We start from the raw sequence: 15,236 nt of genomic DNA on the forward strand, positions 1-15,236 counted from the left end.
GGTCCTTGCTCTGGACCAACATTCCTCTTATTTGCTGGAGAGGGGGATGGCAGAAATACTGACAGGGACTAATATTTTTCTGTGGTCTTGAAGTGTTAGTTCTCCCTCACCAGGGAGGCTGCTAGCAGTTACTAGCCTTCCCCCAGTAGGATTTGAGCTTTGTACACTCACATTTGTGACTGTGCCATGTGACTGTAACTGCAGAATCAATACTTCTGACTATATGTTCTCATATGATCTGTTTCTCCAGCGTACATTGAAAATGGGACAGCTTTTGTGTTTTTTCATTGTACTTTGTCTTCCAGGAAATTGGCACTGGAGCTAAAAAGTGGATTTTATTGCACATTCAGTTGCTGTTATGATTGCCTGAATGCATCTCTTGGTTTGATGGGAAAGAAGCAGAAATGCCTTATTTGCAGTACTTACCTGAATCTGAAATTGAATTATTTTCTACTTCTGATGCTGGTGTTTACCTTGGCACCTTTCTGGTCAGGCAGAGGAAAGTCAAGTCACTGAGTATAAGATGCCATCTGCTCTGGTTTCCCCACTTAGAAGGATAGTGAGAGAATAAAATTTCAAGTTAAACGGGACCTACGCTAAGGAAAGTGCTGCATCCTTTCTACTGATCAGTAAAGATGTTGAGAAATACTGGGTGTGTCTTCGATCTGTTTCCCAAGAGCTCAGCCTAGTCATCTGCACATGGGTGGGGAGGCAGGAGGTTCCAGCTGCAGCCCAAACTAACTCTCTTTAAGATGAGGGTGATTGGAGGCTGGTGTTTGCTTTTCTTTTGGATGCGAAGACCATAAACACTACTTTAAGTGTTTTTTACATTTATTAATAATATTGCCAGTGCTTTACATTGCTTTTTCCCCCCTTTTCCCCGTTTGTCTCCTCCAGTTCAGTAATGGTAGGCTCCATGTGTTGCAGGTCACATGGTTCCATGACACATGTGTGTGTGTGTATAGGTGAGATGCCTGGGGACTCTGCTCAGACTGTGCTGAACTTCCCTCTTCAGAGCCACTCATCATTTGAGAGAAGTCACCTGCCACCATGATGGCTGGGGGCTTATCTGACACCAAGTCAGCTACTCCAGAAGTTCAGCAGCTTGTTAACCAGGTGAGTTGCACCCTCTCTCTAGATTAAGTTTCTTATGTGCAAAGAGGCCATTCCTGAAGCTTGTGTAAAGCCTGGGAGACTGAGCCAGGTTTTAAACTGAAGACGCTGATGCTGAAAGTGGGAATCCCCTTGACTGGCAGTGTTTTCTCAGCATTTTATGTAGGAAGTGCCTTGGTAAGACTGAAAAAGCCACTTCTGTGTCTCTTTGTCCATGGCCAGGCATGGAACTGGCTCCCTTCAGTTAATGTCTGTGTGAAGTTCCAAGCCCAGCTCTGCTATGCCAGCAGTGAGGTCACTTGTTTGAAATGAGAGGTGGCATATTGGAAGGGAAGAGGTTGTACCTGGTAGAGTTCATTCCTCAGTGAAGGACTGCACAGGACAAACCACATGCTAGTATGCAGAAAAGAATTATATACTGAGGACAAAGCTTTTAAATTGTGTGTTCCCTGCTGGCATTAGGTGTTTTCTGGAGTCACAGCTGTGATACAGGGGCTGTTGGTGGGGCAAGATGAGCTTGGCACAAGGCAGGCCACTAAGTGAGCCCAGTTGCCAGGTGGTTGGCTACAGGCAGTGGTCCTGAACTGGAGCAGCTGTGTGAGCAGCGCCTCTGCAGATCCTCTAATGCCCTGCAGTGCAGCAGCTCTTTTTAAAGAAAGTATAAAATGCATCCTGAGGAATGAAAGGGGTTCCCACCCATCCAATCATCTCCACACTTCTGCCTCTGAAAGACGAGCTCTTGTCCCTTTGGCAATTGCACTCAGGCACTCTTTGAGGAAGCAAAACTAGGAAGTAGCAGGGCTGAATGCATTGGCCAATACTGCAGCACGCTTGCTATACCTGATGTGCAGGGTATCACCTTTGCTGTGCCACCGAGGACAGTTTGCACCTCCATCTTTCCACATCTTCTGCGATCTTGCAACTGAGACCAGGCAGCCCAGTACTCTGAGAGGGCTCTTTTCTATAGTCCACAGGTGGAGGGGATTACTTTAATACTCCGTTTACTGATTAGAAGACACTCCATGTTACAGGAGGTGCCTGATTTAGCAGAGTGATACAAATATGTTGGTAACTTGATACAGGTCTAAGTTACTCTTAGCAAAATGTAGCGACTGCAATCCCGGTTCTCTGAGGATGCCAGGGTGTTCTGCACTCCTGGTGTACAACACCCTCTGTGTCACCACACTGGGCATTCTCAGTGACTAGGAAGGGGGTGTGGGTTGAAGTCACCTCTAGCCAGCAGTTTTCTTCAAAATTCTTTTGTCCAACCATTTAGTTTTTATAATCAGGGTTGGGCAGAGCCATGTGCTTACTCCCCCTGTGCTGGTCTGGCTAACTCAGAGGTGTGTCGCTTTCTCTTACTGAACTCGGGGAGTTACACCACCACATGACCCCTTCCACTGACAGAGTATTTATCAAAAACGCCCTGTGGGTCAGCCTTTGTGTTGAGATAGGTAGCTTATTTGCAAAGGCTGTGATCAGTCACACCCTGCATTATTCTCTGAGTTTCATGGGTGGAACGTCACACTCTGCAGCTCCTCTGAGCCTTCTTCCATGATAGGGCTTTATTGGTCAGTCACAGCTGGGGTCACCAGAGCTGGGGACATGTACATGAGGGAGGGCTGGAGTTTGGGGTAACAGGTTAGTCAGAGATGATTTACTGCAGAGCAGAAAGAGAAATGGATGATTTACAGTTGTTTGGGGGGCACTGAATTACTTGGAAGCAGTAGCACTGTTCCTTCTATTTTGGCAGGAATGTTTGAAGGAGCAGCACTTGCAGAGATCAGAAATTCCTTTTTGGCTGTGGAGGGGAGACCTTAGTAAGGGACTTGTAGCACCTTTGTGTATTTGCCATTTTTGCTTCCTCATGTTTAAGATGGGGCCAGCTGAGGGCTGTGAAATTTAATTAATGAGTCTGTGAAATGCTTTGAGCACCATACCAGATACTGAGCTTCATTTTCAGTGCTGGGCTGTGTTATTTATGGGTCGCCAGAAGTCTTGCAGTGTGTATTGGAGGTGAAACCACAGCACTTGAGTGTCTGTGAGTGAACAGGCACTTGAAAATGTGAATGCTGGTTTCAGGCAGTGCTAATGCTCCCAGAGTACAGGGCGCATACAGAATCTGAAATGTGGATAGTTCAAAGTTTCTGTTTGATCCCAGAAAAGGACTGATTCTAGTTTTAGTTCTTTTGTTCTCAGTAGTTTCAGGAAAATGAAAATAGATTGTTCTTTGCTCTTTATTTTCTGCAAGGTGAAGTTTCTGCTCTGTGCTGAGAGCAGGAGAGAGAACGTTTCCTGATCCTTTCCCCCTTTGCAGAGAGTTTGGTATAGCTCTCTAAGGAAAATATTCTTATGGAAATCTTATGTTGGGGAAATCCTGCTATCCTTCCAGCGTAAGTGTCACCCTTTCATGAAGCAATTCTGGGGGCTTGAATGCTCTGGTGAGCAGAGAAGCAATTCCTGTGATTTCAGTGAAGCTGTGAAGAGTGTTTGCAGAACTTGGGATGCTCAAGGTCTGTCTGCTCATGGGATTACATAATTATTTACTTATACCTGTGCCTTGACTCTAGCCATCATTAGTGAGCTAAGCAATGTTAATTATTTGGTCTCCCTGTTTTACAGCTGTTGCCCAAAATTGAGGAATGTTTTGGGTTTAGGATGCTGTTAGATAACAGCTTAGGAATGTTAATTTTTTCACCCAAGGATTAAGGAGCTGTTTGCCTTCTTGATTTTACTGAAGGTTCAGTCTGTAAATAACAAATGGGGAGTATAGTGGCCAGAGGAGAGAGAGCAAAACTGGAGAGAAGGAGCTTTGTTTTGTTTTGTTCCAAGGGAGGAATATCATGCACCAAAAGTTGCCACTTAAGAGCAGTCTAGGAGGCGCCTGGCCCAGTCAGCTGGAAGGTTGTTGGGAATTAAAATTTCCCTGGTTTGCCAGAGTTAGCAGCTCCTCAGCTGAAAGTATAGTTGTCTGTTCCTGGGGATAGAAACCCCGTGGAAGGTACTCAGCAGAAGAGCAGGGTCAGAGATCATCAGGAAGCTGAACAGGATGATAATTTCTGGCTCTTTGGAAACGATCTGGATGTTCCTTGGATACTTTCTGTGACCTTCCTGCTAGGAAGGAATGTCATGGGAGTGGCAGCTAGCTGTAGATGCTTATACTGGGAAAGTTAATTAATTCAGTGGGTTCCTGTGAAACAGGTGGGTGGTGAGAAGTGCTGAGGTGCTGCTGGCCCGGCCCAGGGCAGCCTGAGCAGGCTGGCACTGACACTGACACTGCTCCTCTGCCCAAACTCAGTAATGCATTCGGTCATCAGCGTGGCTGTCATGTGCAGAGGGGCACTGTGTCACCCAGCCTTTGAGAGATTGTTTCTGATTTCTGTGTGGTGGTCATGCAGCCATCATGAAATAGGAGAGTTTTTATTACTTGGAGAAGTGAGGAAGGGCAACAGCAAAACCACTGCCTTGTACTTCTGGAGGGAAGACTTTGGCCTGTCTGGCAGACTGGTTGAAAGAGTCCCTTGGGAGGCAGTCCTGAAGGGCAGAGAGATCCAGGAAGGCTGGGCATTCTTCAAGAAAGAAATCCTAAAGGTGCAAGAGCAGGGTGTCCCCATGTGCCAAAAGACAAGCTGGTGGGGAAGAAGACTGGCTGAAAAGAGGGTTTTGGCTGGAATCCAGGGTAAAAAATAGAGTTTATAAGCTTTGGGGAGAAGATGGGGCAGGCAATTCAGGAGGATTACAAAGGTCTTGTGAGGTTATGCAGAAAGTCAGAAGCCCTGTTAGAACTTAACTCTGGTCACTGCCAAAGGCAATGCCAAAAAGTGTTCTTATGAATAGATAAGCAACAGAAAGAGGGCTAAGGAAGAGAATCTCCATAATTTGCTGGATGTTGAGGAAATCACTGCCACCAAAAAATACAGAAAAGGATGAGGTACTTAAAGCCATTTTAATCTCAATCATTAACAGTCAGACCAGTTTTCCTACCAGCTCCCTGAGCTGTAAGACAGAGACAAGGAACACACTGAAGCTCCCACAATCCAGCAGGAAACAGTGACCTGCTTCTCCACTTAAATATGTGTAAATCTATGGGGCTGGATGGAATCCACTGGAGGGTACAGAGGGAGCTCATGGAAGAGCTCTCCAAGCCACTGTCCATGATTTACCAGTGGTCCTGGTGAACCTGGGAGGTCTCACACAACTGGAGTTTGGCTAATTTGATGCCCCTCTAAAAGAACATCTACAAGAATGGTAGGAAAGAGGATCCAGGGAACTACACACCTGTCAGGCTGACTCAGTGCTAGGGAAGGTCAAGGAACAGCTCATCGTGAGTGCCATCACACATCATGTGCAGGACAACCAGGGATTCAAGCCCAGCCAGGATGGGTTCATGCAAGGCAGGTTTTGCTTGACCAACCTGATCTCTTTCCATGACTTGCCTAGTGGATGAGGGAAAGGCTGTGGATGTTGTCTCCCTGGACCTCAGCAAAGCCTCTGACTCCAGTTCCTGCAGGATTCTACTGAAGAAGCCTGGACAGGCGCTGATTAATATCTTTACTGATGATTTGGATGAGGGGCTTGAGGGCACCCTCAGTCACTTTGTGGAGTTTCATTAAGGGAGTATGTGTGGAAGGATGAAAATTGGAGTGGTATATGTGAAAGAAATCTCTAAGTATCAACCTGCCAATCATTTTTCCCTTTCTTTTTACAGGTGAAGCCACAGTTTGAAAGCCGGGCAGGCATGAACTGTGATGTCTTTAGAGCCACAGCATATAAGACTCAAGTGGTTGCTGGGACAATCTACTTTATTAAGGTTTGTATATATTGTAGGAGGGAGTGTTTTGGAATTAAATTATACAGGTGACTTGCAGAGTGGCTTACAGCTAGAAAGAGAGGCAAACATCATAGAGAACTCTCTGATGTGAGCAACAGAAGTGGGGACTACCTCCAAATGCTTATAAAATTCCTCTGTTTGGCACTACTGTAAGCAGAAATATAAATATTATAAAACATGCCCTATGCTTATTCAGATGTGACTGGTAAGCTTCTTGGGATCATCCCCCTCAAGGACTATAGATTGCCTTCCCAATTCAAATTATTTCAACAAGTCATAACTGGTCTCCTGTTTCCTTTCAAGGCAACATAGTATCTGATCCTTCATTTGTGTTTGCTGGGATAAAATTGAAGTCAGCTTGAGGAACCGATGGAGAGATAGAGTAAATTTTGTAATGCACACATGTCTGCTGACTAGTTTTGCATGCAGGCAGGTGTGTTGATGTTTTGGGTTTTGATGTGTCAAGTGCTGCAGAGGTACACAGCCCGCCTGCTGGTTCTTTCTGTATTTTCAAAACCACCCCTGCTGCTGCAGAGGAAAAATGGGTAATGCTTAATTTGGAGCCCTGTGATAGCACCATTCCTCCACTACTGGAAGCCCTGCCCGATGGATGTGAGCAGATTTCTGTGAAGTAGCACAGCAGAAATGTCTGGGTGTATTTTTCATCTGAAGGCCAGCAAGCACTGCTGAGCAGTAGGCTGGCCTTGTGAAGCAGAGCTGGCATGGCCTGGGACTGCTGAAACCCCACGTGTGTGTGGGCAAGTACCTGATAGGGTATACCAGTATTCCAAGGGAACTGGAATAATTCTTTTATTAGAGGAATTGGCCTGTAATGTGTTTGGGAGAGAGTAATTCTGCAGAGAGATACTTTGAGCATTAGCTCCACACTTCTCATAGTTAGCTGATCCCAGGAAGGACAGATGCTGCCAAACCTTCTTTCCCAGGTGCTTCCTTAAATGAACTCTTAACTCAGAAACAAAGATTGATGTATTACTGAACTTGGAAGAAATCCATTTGTAACACTGGACATGGATGATTTGTCTCTTCTTTCCCAATTTTACCAGGGATGGAAAACATCACAGATGGAATACATCCTCATTTTGGCATTAACTGGAACAAATTCTGTCACAAAATTAATTCTTTTATATTTCTGAATCTTCCACCTCACTGACATTTTACCAGCAGACTTACATCTGAGATGCAATCCAGACCAAGCATAGTGCCCCACTGCAGCCACCAGAAAGCATGTAAAAACCTCTTGGAGCCTAAGGCATTAAAGTTTCCATCTCCCTCACCAAGGGAGAGGTTAGCACCTGTTGTGCTTGGCCCTTTAAGAATGAAATTTTACAGCTTCCTGCCAAGTCTTTGTTTGAGGACTTTCTAGGGGGGAAGGTGAATTTCTCTGGAAGAGTATTTATTCCAGGCATTCCCATGCGCTCCCAAAAGCACCAGGATATGTCAGGTTCCCTGTTCAGGCACTGATGTGGTTGGAGTAGCTCTGCAGACCAGGGATCCTGGCTTTCAGGTTGTCATTGCTTCTCAGGACCACGTGCTGGTCTTCCTGTATTAGATCCTTCTGTACCCTTTGGGACCTGACATGGTGTCTGCACTGTGTCCCACCCCCAAGTCATGGAGGTTTACTCATTGTCTCTTGTCTCCTACAAGTGTGTCAGGAAGCTGTGAGCAAATGTGCTGGCATCCTGGTGATTGAAACACTATCAAAACCTTTCTCCTGTTGCATCTTCTGGTGCTTCCACACCCAAGCAGTTTTGCTCATTTTCCCTTCACCTGAGGTTGAGGGTTTTAAATGTAGTGTTCTACAGGTGTAGACAGTTTCTGCCACCACTTACTACCCAGACTTGGATAAGAGCTGTTGAAGTAAAAATGAAGGTACATCTAAAATTAGGATCCTGAGCAAAGATGTTCTTTCAAGAATGTAAAGAACAGCCTTTTGTTTGAATACGCTTTAAGCCCATGATCCTCACTTCCCCGCTCTTTTTGGTTGCCAGGTCCAAGTTTCCGATGCCGAATATGTCCACTTAAAGGTGTTTCAGAGTCTTCCTTATGAGAACCTAGGTCCCAGCCTTGTCAGTTTTCAGACCGGCAAAACCAGAGATGACCCTCTGACCTACTTCTAAGACTTGATGTGCTGCAGTGCCTCACCTCTGCAAATCCTATGGGGATTCTGCCTGTGACAGTAAATAAAATAAGTTTGGAAAGCTATTGTCTATACTTTCCTTTTGCTGCTGATATACCTGCAGAGGTCTTTCTTGTTATCTTTCATATCTGTCACAAGACTAAAATAAAGTATTTTTAATTAAGATATAAAATAAACATAAGGTTATCTGGAATATAAAAACCAGTTAAGGAAAAAAAGCTGAACAAGATAATAATCAATAGTGAAAACCAGTGAAGAAAACACTAACGCACCAGTCAAATATGCCATCTCAAGTCAAAAGAAATGTTTATTGTTATAAATGCAGAAATGCTTGTCGAGCTCAAGTTCCTTTCCATAGGACCTCAAGGACTTTTCCATAGGACCGAGAACACAAGCAAGCTGGTTTGGTATTTTAAACTCACACACCCTCTACGGGACATTACATGCTACTGCTGCAAGAGGATGAGCATAATTACCAAGGGAATGTTTGTTTCAAACTACTGTAAGCCTCTTTCTCTTCCTTGCAAAATTGCTTCAGCTCAAGTCACTCATAAGGTCATTGCCCATAAAATACAAAGTACAATTTAAATCTCCACATATATTCACAGTTGCAAAACAGCACAGAAAAGACTGAGGCTTTCCTCTTGTTCCTTGCTGCAAATATATGAGTGCTGGGGTCATTCCCCTTCTGATTTCCAGACCAAGGAAGTTGACAAACAGGACTTAGCCACAGTATTCTTGTTAAGTTGCACTAAAGCCTAAGTTAAGTTGCAATAAAAGTAGGGTTTACATTAGTGCAGGTAATAGGAGAGCTCTGTGCCTCTCAGGTTTGGAGATTGCACAGGAAGGGAATGGCATAAAAAAAATTGATTTTTTTACACCATGATGTTAAAAAAAAGCCACTTTTTTCTGCCTTTGTTGGTGCAGGAATCAACATTTTGCAGCCTGTAGAAAATGCACATAAGAACCAGCCAGGGAAACATGGCAGAAAAGGTTGCTAGAAATAAGCCAGTTCATCGTGCTTTGTCTTGCTGCCCTGGTAACTGTGGAGGCTCAGCTGCTCATTCTCGTGGGGGAGGCTCTTGAACACCCTCAGGTGCATGAACTCCTCATTCCCAACATGGACCTGCAAAGCACGAAACCCGGTGAGATCCCCGCAGGGGGAGCCTGCAGCAGGAGGGGTGGCAGAGGCTGGGCTGATTTGAGGATGGAGCAGAGACAGGCAGTAAGAAAAACCATTGGTTTGTTTTAAACTAGACTAGGAGCCGTGACTTTCCAGAAATACCACGTAATTTCCCATGAAAATGAAGATAGGGAGAGGGCTAGGAGGTGGATATTTGTTTTTTTTTAATGCACAATTCTTATTAAGGTCAAATTGTAAGCATTCTCCTCTAGTTAAGAAAGGAAAAAACCCCACCATTCCAAAGATTATACACATTAATATAAAATAAACAACCCAGTGTCCTCTACCTTGATGAAGTAGTTTGTTCCAGCAACCAGCTGAGTTTTAAACTCCACTGCAGTGAAGACATCAAAGGTTTTCCCTTCTTTTTCTTCTATCTGAGCTTTTACCTTAAGGAAACAATAGGTTCTTTAGGAATGATGCAAGATTCAAGTATTTAGGACTTCAGGCTCACAGTTCACTGCTGCTGAATTCCCCAACACAGAGTTCCTGCTTTTCCAATACATTAAAAGATCAAAATGAATCATGTTAAGTTTTGTGTGAGAGCAGGACCAGGAATCTAGGGATGTGGCAAAGCTGAGTTGGAGGTGGGAGTCAGTCACTACAGGCTGACACCAAGTCTGGAAAACACTTGGCAGTTCTTTCAGGATGTCTGCTGGAATCTGTGTTTTCAAACTGCAAAACAGTGCTCAAGAAGTCAAAATAACCTGTCCAGTACCCAAGAGGGAGCCATGAGCTCCTGAGATGCAGCTCTTCTCTCCTGCACTGGGCACTGTAGCACATTGTGGCTGTATGGAAACTTCTTGGTCAGGAAAGCAGAAAATTTTAGCCTTTGTTTTGCAGTACAAGATGAGTTAGTCTTGGAGTTCTTGCTTGCAAAGTCCTTGCCTGCTCCAGGCTGCACCTCCTGCACTGCATCATTGCAAAGGCCTCCCTTCACTCCCGAGGCAGTAGTACCAGCAATGAGTAGATCCTCCAGCTATATGGTGTACTTCTCCTTCTTCCTAAATTCAAGGAAAATAGATAACATCTGCACTCCTGCCTAAATCCCATAGGCTTCCTTGGGGAAAAACAAATGCCAACTTGCCACTGGTCAGGTGCTGTAGGTGAAGCAGGAATAGAACCATTCCTGCAACAGGGTGTGTTATCCCACCTCTCCAACTCCCAGAACTCTGGTGCCTTTTCAGTGACCATTCTGTCCCTGCGAGCTGTGTCCATGCTTTTTACCGTCTCTCAGAGGCCATACCTCTACGCTTCCTCCAGGTTATGATCAGTATGTCACAAGCAAGATAATGATGTTTGGACACTCTCCTGTTTGTTTTTTGCCATATGGAAATCCAAGCTGCATTCTGAGATGCACTGAAGGGCACAGCCCCAGAAAACATCATGATTCAGTCCTGCCTCCTCCCCTTCTCCTGAGCCAGAGGTTGGAACAAGTGGCTTCAGTTTTCACCACACTTTTACAAATTTTAAGCAGCAGGGCAGACATAAGTCTCCCCCTGACCCTGTCCTGTGCTCTTTTAGCAATCCTAGGCACTGGGCAGCTTTGGTTTCTGAGCTCACTGAATCACCCCAGCTCAGCACATTTTGTATTTCCACCAGTGAGCTGAACACTGGGCTCTGGGTGCAGAAAGCTCAGAGTCCTGCATCTGCAAGCCTGTCAGGGTGTTTGTGGCAGTGAGTCACCACAGCATGTGACAAACCAGCACCCTGAGTCAGTGCGGAGAGGGAGATCCCAGACAGAAATACTCTCCCAAAGACCTGGTTCTTGATCTCAGTCTGGATTTGGGAGTCCTGGAGGACAGGAGCCAGCACTGTGTCCTGCTGGTACCAAAGTTAATGGCATACTGGGCTGCATCAGCAGGAGCCTAGCCAGAAGACAGGAGAGTGATTATTGCCCTTTACTTGGCCTTTTTTAGAAAATGTGGAATCCTGTGCCCAGTTCTGGGCGCCCAGTGCAAGCCAGACACCAATAAACTGTAGTGAGCCCAGTGAAAGGCGACCAGGGCACTCCTTGAGCACACCAGGATGGCTGGACCACTTGTGCTGTGAGGAGAGGAAGAAAATGAGCTTGCTCAGCCCAGAGAAGAGAAGAAGGCTTTGAAGAAAGCTTTCCAGTACCTACAGGAAGCCAGGGTCTTTCCAGGGATGAAACTTTCCAGATGCCAGAAGAATGAGACACAATGGTCATAAACTGAAACTGGAGGCTCAGACTGGATATAAAGAGAAACATTTCCCCTGAGGACATTCCTGCAGTACAGCAGGAGTGTTCAGAGAAGCTGTGCAGTTTCCATCCTTGGAAGTTTTCAAGACCTGACAGAAAAAATCTCTGAGCAGCCTGAGGATGGTGACCCTGTGGCTCAGGCAGGAGGTGCAGTCCCTTCCCACCCAAACCATCCATAATTCACTCACAGGGCTGGAAATGATCATGCTCTGAAGGCTCTCCACTGCCCTGCGAGGCCTGTTTGCCCTGCACTCCCAGAGCAGTTAACTAAAAAGCCAATGGTTCAGAATCACCCTGGATAAGCTCTGCCACAGTTACCAGTGAGGAGCCAAAGCTGAACAGGCCTAGGTGGAAATCTTTGCCGTGAGGAGGCTGTTCCTATGGGATTCCTAAGCCAGACACTGCCAAAGGAAGCCTTCCTGCCCCGTGTGACACTACACCTGCTGTGGGTCACAAAAGTGAACAACATTCGGCCATCACAAGGATTCTTACGAAACCGCAAAATGAAGGCAAGAACTGGAATAGCAGGAACAGCGAATATGTTTATGGCAAGCAAACTGGCAGGCTGTAATAAATCTCCACAAAGATCTGACTTTAAGCAAACAAAACTATTTGAGAAGGCTACCTTGATTTAACGAAACTAATGTTTTCTCCAGTAGTGTCCACATGAGTGCATGAGCAAGTTTCAAGTTTTGGTTTTCCCACCTGTATTTAATTTAAGGAAGTAATTTAAACTGGCAGTCAAAACTCTAAAGTATTTAGGTGATTTAAATGAAAACATGAGATTTTTGGTTAAATCTGGTCACTTATGAATCCAGCAGGGTTTTGGTTTTGGATTACCAAACCACTGCAGTGTGCCACAGAACAGAAAGTCAGGATTTCAAACCTAGTTTTAAGCCATGTTAATTGTATATCTGCATTATCTTTAACATGACATGGCCTTTTCAGGTCAAAGCAATAATTATAACTCTCAGCAATTCTCAGTCATGTGCTCATTACTGCAAACTCAGGCCGGTGCTTAGGAGATGTACATCTCTCCCTTTTCCTAAAACACAGAACCCTCAGACTGTACGAGCTAAATGTTAATTTCAGTGGCTGCTGTGCTTTTGGGTGCTCTGTATGTGTTTGGGAACTCCTCCCGCCTGGGGAAGAGGCCCAGGCAATGACAAAGAGTGTCAGATGCTGGAGCGCATCTTTCATCTTTGCTCTCCAGCCTACCACATCCTAGCCGACAAAGCCAAAAAGCAGAAGGAAATTGAGTTTCCATGAAAAAAAGAAGAACATGTGCTTTGGAAGAACTTAGTTGCACAACAGCATTTTTAGAGTAAAAGCATGTGCTCCAACAACATGAGCAGTAATTTAAGATACTGTAAGTAGCATCAGGATTTGGAGCTAGTTGTGGTTGGAGCTGAATTCTGTGTTGGGGAAAAGCAGAAGCCTTCTTGCTTATTCCACGTTTCACCCCCTCAAAAAAACAAACACCCCCCCCCCCCCTTCCCAGGCAAACAACAAAGAACCAAAACCCCACACGTATGCACAAGATTCAGATTCTGTAAGAAGCACGGGAATTCGTTCCCCGAGCTCAAGGCAATGTCTCTCTCGGGTTTCCCCGCGCACCCAGCGCTGCCCACGATCCCTCTGGAGTCAACAGGGCCACGCCAGGCGGGCACAGGGAAGGAGAGCTCCAGGAGCCGGCGACTGCTCCATGCATTCCCCATTCCTCCCACCTTTTACACCGGGGGCGGGGTCTCGGCTCAGCCCCGCAGAGCCACGGCCGAGCCCCCGCTGGGCTCCGCACAGGCCCCGCACTGGCCCTTCCCCGCCGGCGGGACCCTCCCGGGCGCGCCCGGCCCCTCACCTGCTCCGCGATCCGCTGCGTCTCCTCGGTGGCGGCCCGGGCCGCCGTCGCACCCCCGCACAACATGGCGGCACCGCTCCGCTCCGGGCCGCTCCTGCCCGCGGCACGGCCGGGGCGGTGTCGAGGGCGGCGCCGGGCCCGGGGCTGGAGCCCGCGGGCGGGGGCTCGGCGGCCGAGGCGGCTGCGGCGGGCGGGAGCGGCCGGGCCTGGCTCCGGCTCCGCCCAGCCGGGGGTGCGGTCAGCGCGGCCCAGCGGGACCAGCGAGGGCATCGCGGCCCGATTGAAGACCGAACCAGCCCGAAGCGACCTTTGCAGTGAAAGCTGCGGGGAGAATTTATTCTGCGCCCTGGACAGAAGGGCTGCGGCCCGGCCGCTCCTCAGCTCCGCAGGAGGACAGGGCTGCCCTCAGCCGCTGTTTTCCCTTCCCCTGTGCCACCTCTCCCAGCAGTGGCGTGTTCCCTCAGCCTCAGGATAAGGTCCATCTCCAGGCTCCTGTCGGAACGCAGGAATTTCCTCTGGCTGCCCTGGAGTACTCGAGCCCCTGCCCAGGGGGCTCAGAGACCTTGGCACAGAGCCCAAAACCCCTGTGCCTTTGATTTAGCCCTTGAAAAAAACAATTACCAACCTTATATGTAGAATTACAAGCCACGAAAGTTTAAGTAGAATGACAGTGAATTTATCACAGGGTGAAAAATAGATTTTTGGAGTTTTTAGAATGGGGGTTCAGGGGGTAAGATGGAGGAATCTGGGCGTGTCCAGCCTTTCTCCTTCTTCTTGGCCTCCATCTTCTGCTGTGATGTTGGCACTTTTAGATTGATTTAGAGTAGAAGCTCACTGTCTAACATAGGTGATAGGTATTGGAAAGTTATTGTAAATAGTGTACACGTAGTTTTTAGTATAAAAAGATAACACCACCTCTGAGGTGGGTAAAGTGCCTCTGACTGTCTTGCTGAGCGGACCTTGGCAGGTCAGGAGAAAGAATTTTATAGATAAGATACAATAAACAACCTTGAGACCGAGAAATGAAGAGCTCCAACTCCTTCTTCAACTGCTGGGCTGGGAAAAGAGACTTTCTCATGTATCTCGGGGTCACTCTGACCAGCTAGAATCCCAAGAGGCTCCCTCATTCACCACGTTCACCATTCCCTCTCCCAGGCTGATTTTGCCGCTCCTCAGCCAGCAAACTGAGGGTGGTGGTGAATTATCCAGGCTCTGGGAAATCCCTGCGAAGACTTCAGTCTGAATGTTCAGGTCTCTACCTAAATTTCCCCACAATTTAAACATCCAGACTCTTGCAAAACCAACAACAAACACCTACCTTCCTCCTCCCGCTTTGCAGGACCCATTGGTAAAGTTGGTCGATATAAACCTAAATTTAACCACAGCAGGTATTGCAAACTGAATAGAGCTCATGGACTGACAAGGAGGACACGGTGACCAGCATGAAATATAATGGGGGAATTTTCTTTCCTCTGGTATCATCTATAAATAAATTCTTTCCTGGGGCTTTGGGTAGGCAGAGTCCTGCCAGGTTTGTCAGGAGACTGGGGATGAAGAGTTGGGCTCTTCACTGGGCTGCTTCCCAAGTTTTCCAGTGGAAATCCCACCAGAGAGCTGACACGCTGTTATTGCTTCACTACTGGACAGTTCAGGAAACCCCACACAGAGGCAAGCTTTCCAGTGGATTTTTGAGTCATGGTGGGTGGGATGAGGCATTCACAGGGGCATCTTCTGGTAGGAAATGTCAGTGGAGGTTCTCAGGCTCGTGCTTTCGACAGAAGAATGTTCCCCAGTGTGGCTTCATCAGTGTTGTCATCTGTGATACACTGACAGGCTTTTGCACAGGTGCCTGACCAAGCCTTCTCCTCT

At 46.8% G+C, this 15,236-nt stretch overlaps 2 protein-coding genes across 2 annotated transcripts; one reads left to right on the plus strand and one right to left on the minus strand.

Annotated features, from left to right (window-relative positions):
• The first annotated feature begins 310 nt into the window (after positions 1-310).
• Positions 311-8,154, plus strand: LOC115907372 (cystatin-A-like). The gene is made up of 3 exons (XM_030955234.1): positions 311-1,116; positions 5,822-5,923; positions 7,954-8,154. The coding sequence occupies exons 1-3, from the start codon at positions 1,051-1,053 to the stop codon at positions 8,080-8,082; spliced, it is 297 nt and encodes a 98-aa protein (XP_030811094.1). The 5' UTR covers positions 311-1,050; the 3' UTR covers positions 8,083-8,154.
• A 230-nt stretch (positions 8,155-8,384) lies between these two features.
• Positions 8,385-13,525, minus strand: LOC115907365 (cystatin-B-like). The gene is made up of 3 exons (XM_030955222.1): positions 13,368-13,525; positions 9,573-9,674; positions 8,385-9,228 (listed from the first exon to the last, which is right to left on the minus strand). Exons 1-3 carry the CDS (start codon positions 13,431-13,433, stop codon positions 9,100-9,102), a joined length of 297 nt encoding a protein of 98 aa, XP_030811082.1. The 5' UTR covers positions 13,434-13,525; the 3' UTR covers positions 8,385-9,099.
• Positions 13,526-15,236: the final 1,711 nt, after the last annotated feature.

This window comes from Camarhynchus parvulus, chromosome 1 (genome assembly GCF_901933205.1).
Source record: "Camarhynchus parvulus chromosome 1, STF_HiC, whole genome shotgun sequence".
NCBI lineage: Eukaryota > Metazoa > Chordata > Aves > Passeriformes > Thraupidae > Camarhynchus > Camarhynchus parvulus.

Excerpts from the sequence above, each read along its gene's own strand:
- LOC115907372 (XM_030955234.1), top strand. The coding sequence starts at position 1,051 with ATGATGGCTGGGGGCTTATCTGACACCAAGTCAGCTACTCCAGAAGTT. Across the intron at positions 1,117-5,821 it reads TTCAGCAGCTTGTTAACCAG|GTGAAGCCACAGTTTGAAAG; the intron begins GTGAGTTGCACC and ends TTCTTTTTACAG. Across the intron at positions 5,924-7,953 it reads GGACAATCTACTTTATTAAG|GTCCAAGTTTCCGATGCCGA; the intron begins GTTTGTATATAT and ends TTTGGTTGCCAG.
- LOC115907365 (XM_030955222.1), bottom strand. The coding sequence starts at position 13,433 with ATGTTGTGCGGGGGTGCGACGGCGGCCCGGGCCGCCACCGAGGAGACG. Across the intron at positions 9,675-13,367 it reads CGCAGCGGATCGCGGAGCAG|GTAAAAGCTCAGATAGAAGA; the intron begins GTGAGGGGCCGG and ends TGTTTCCTTAAG. Across the intron at positions 9,229-9,572 it reads GAACAAACTACTTCATCAAG|GTCCATGTTGGGAATGAGGA; the intron begins GTAGAGGACACT and ends CGTGCTTTGCAG.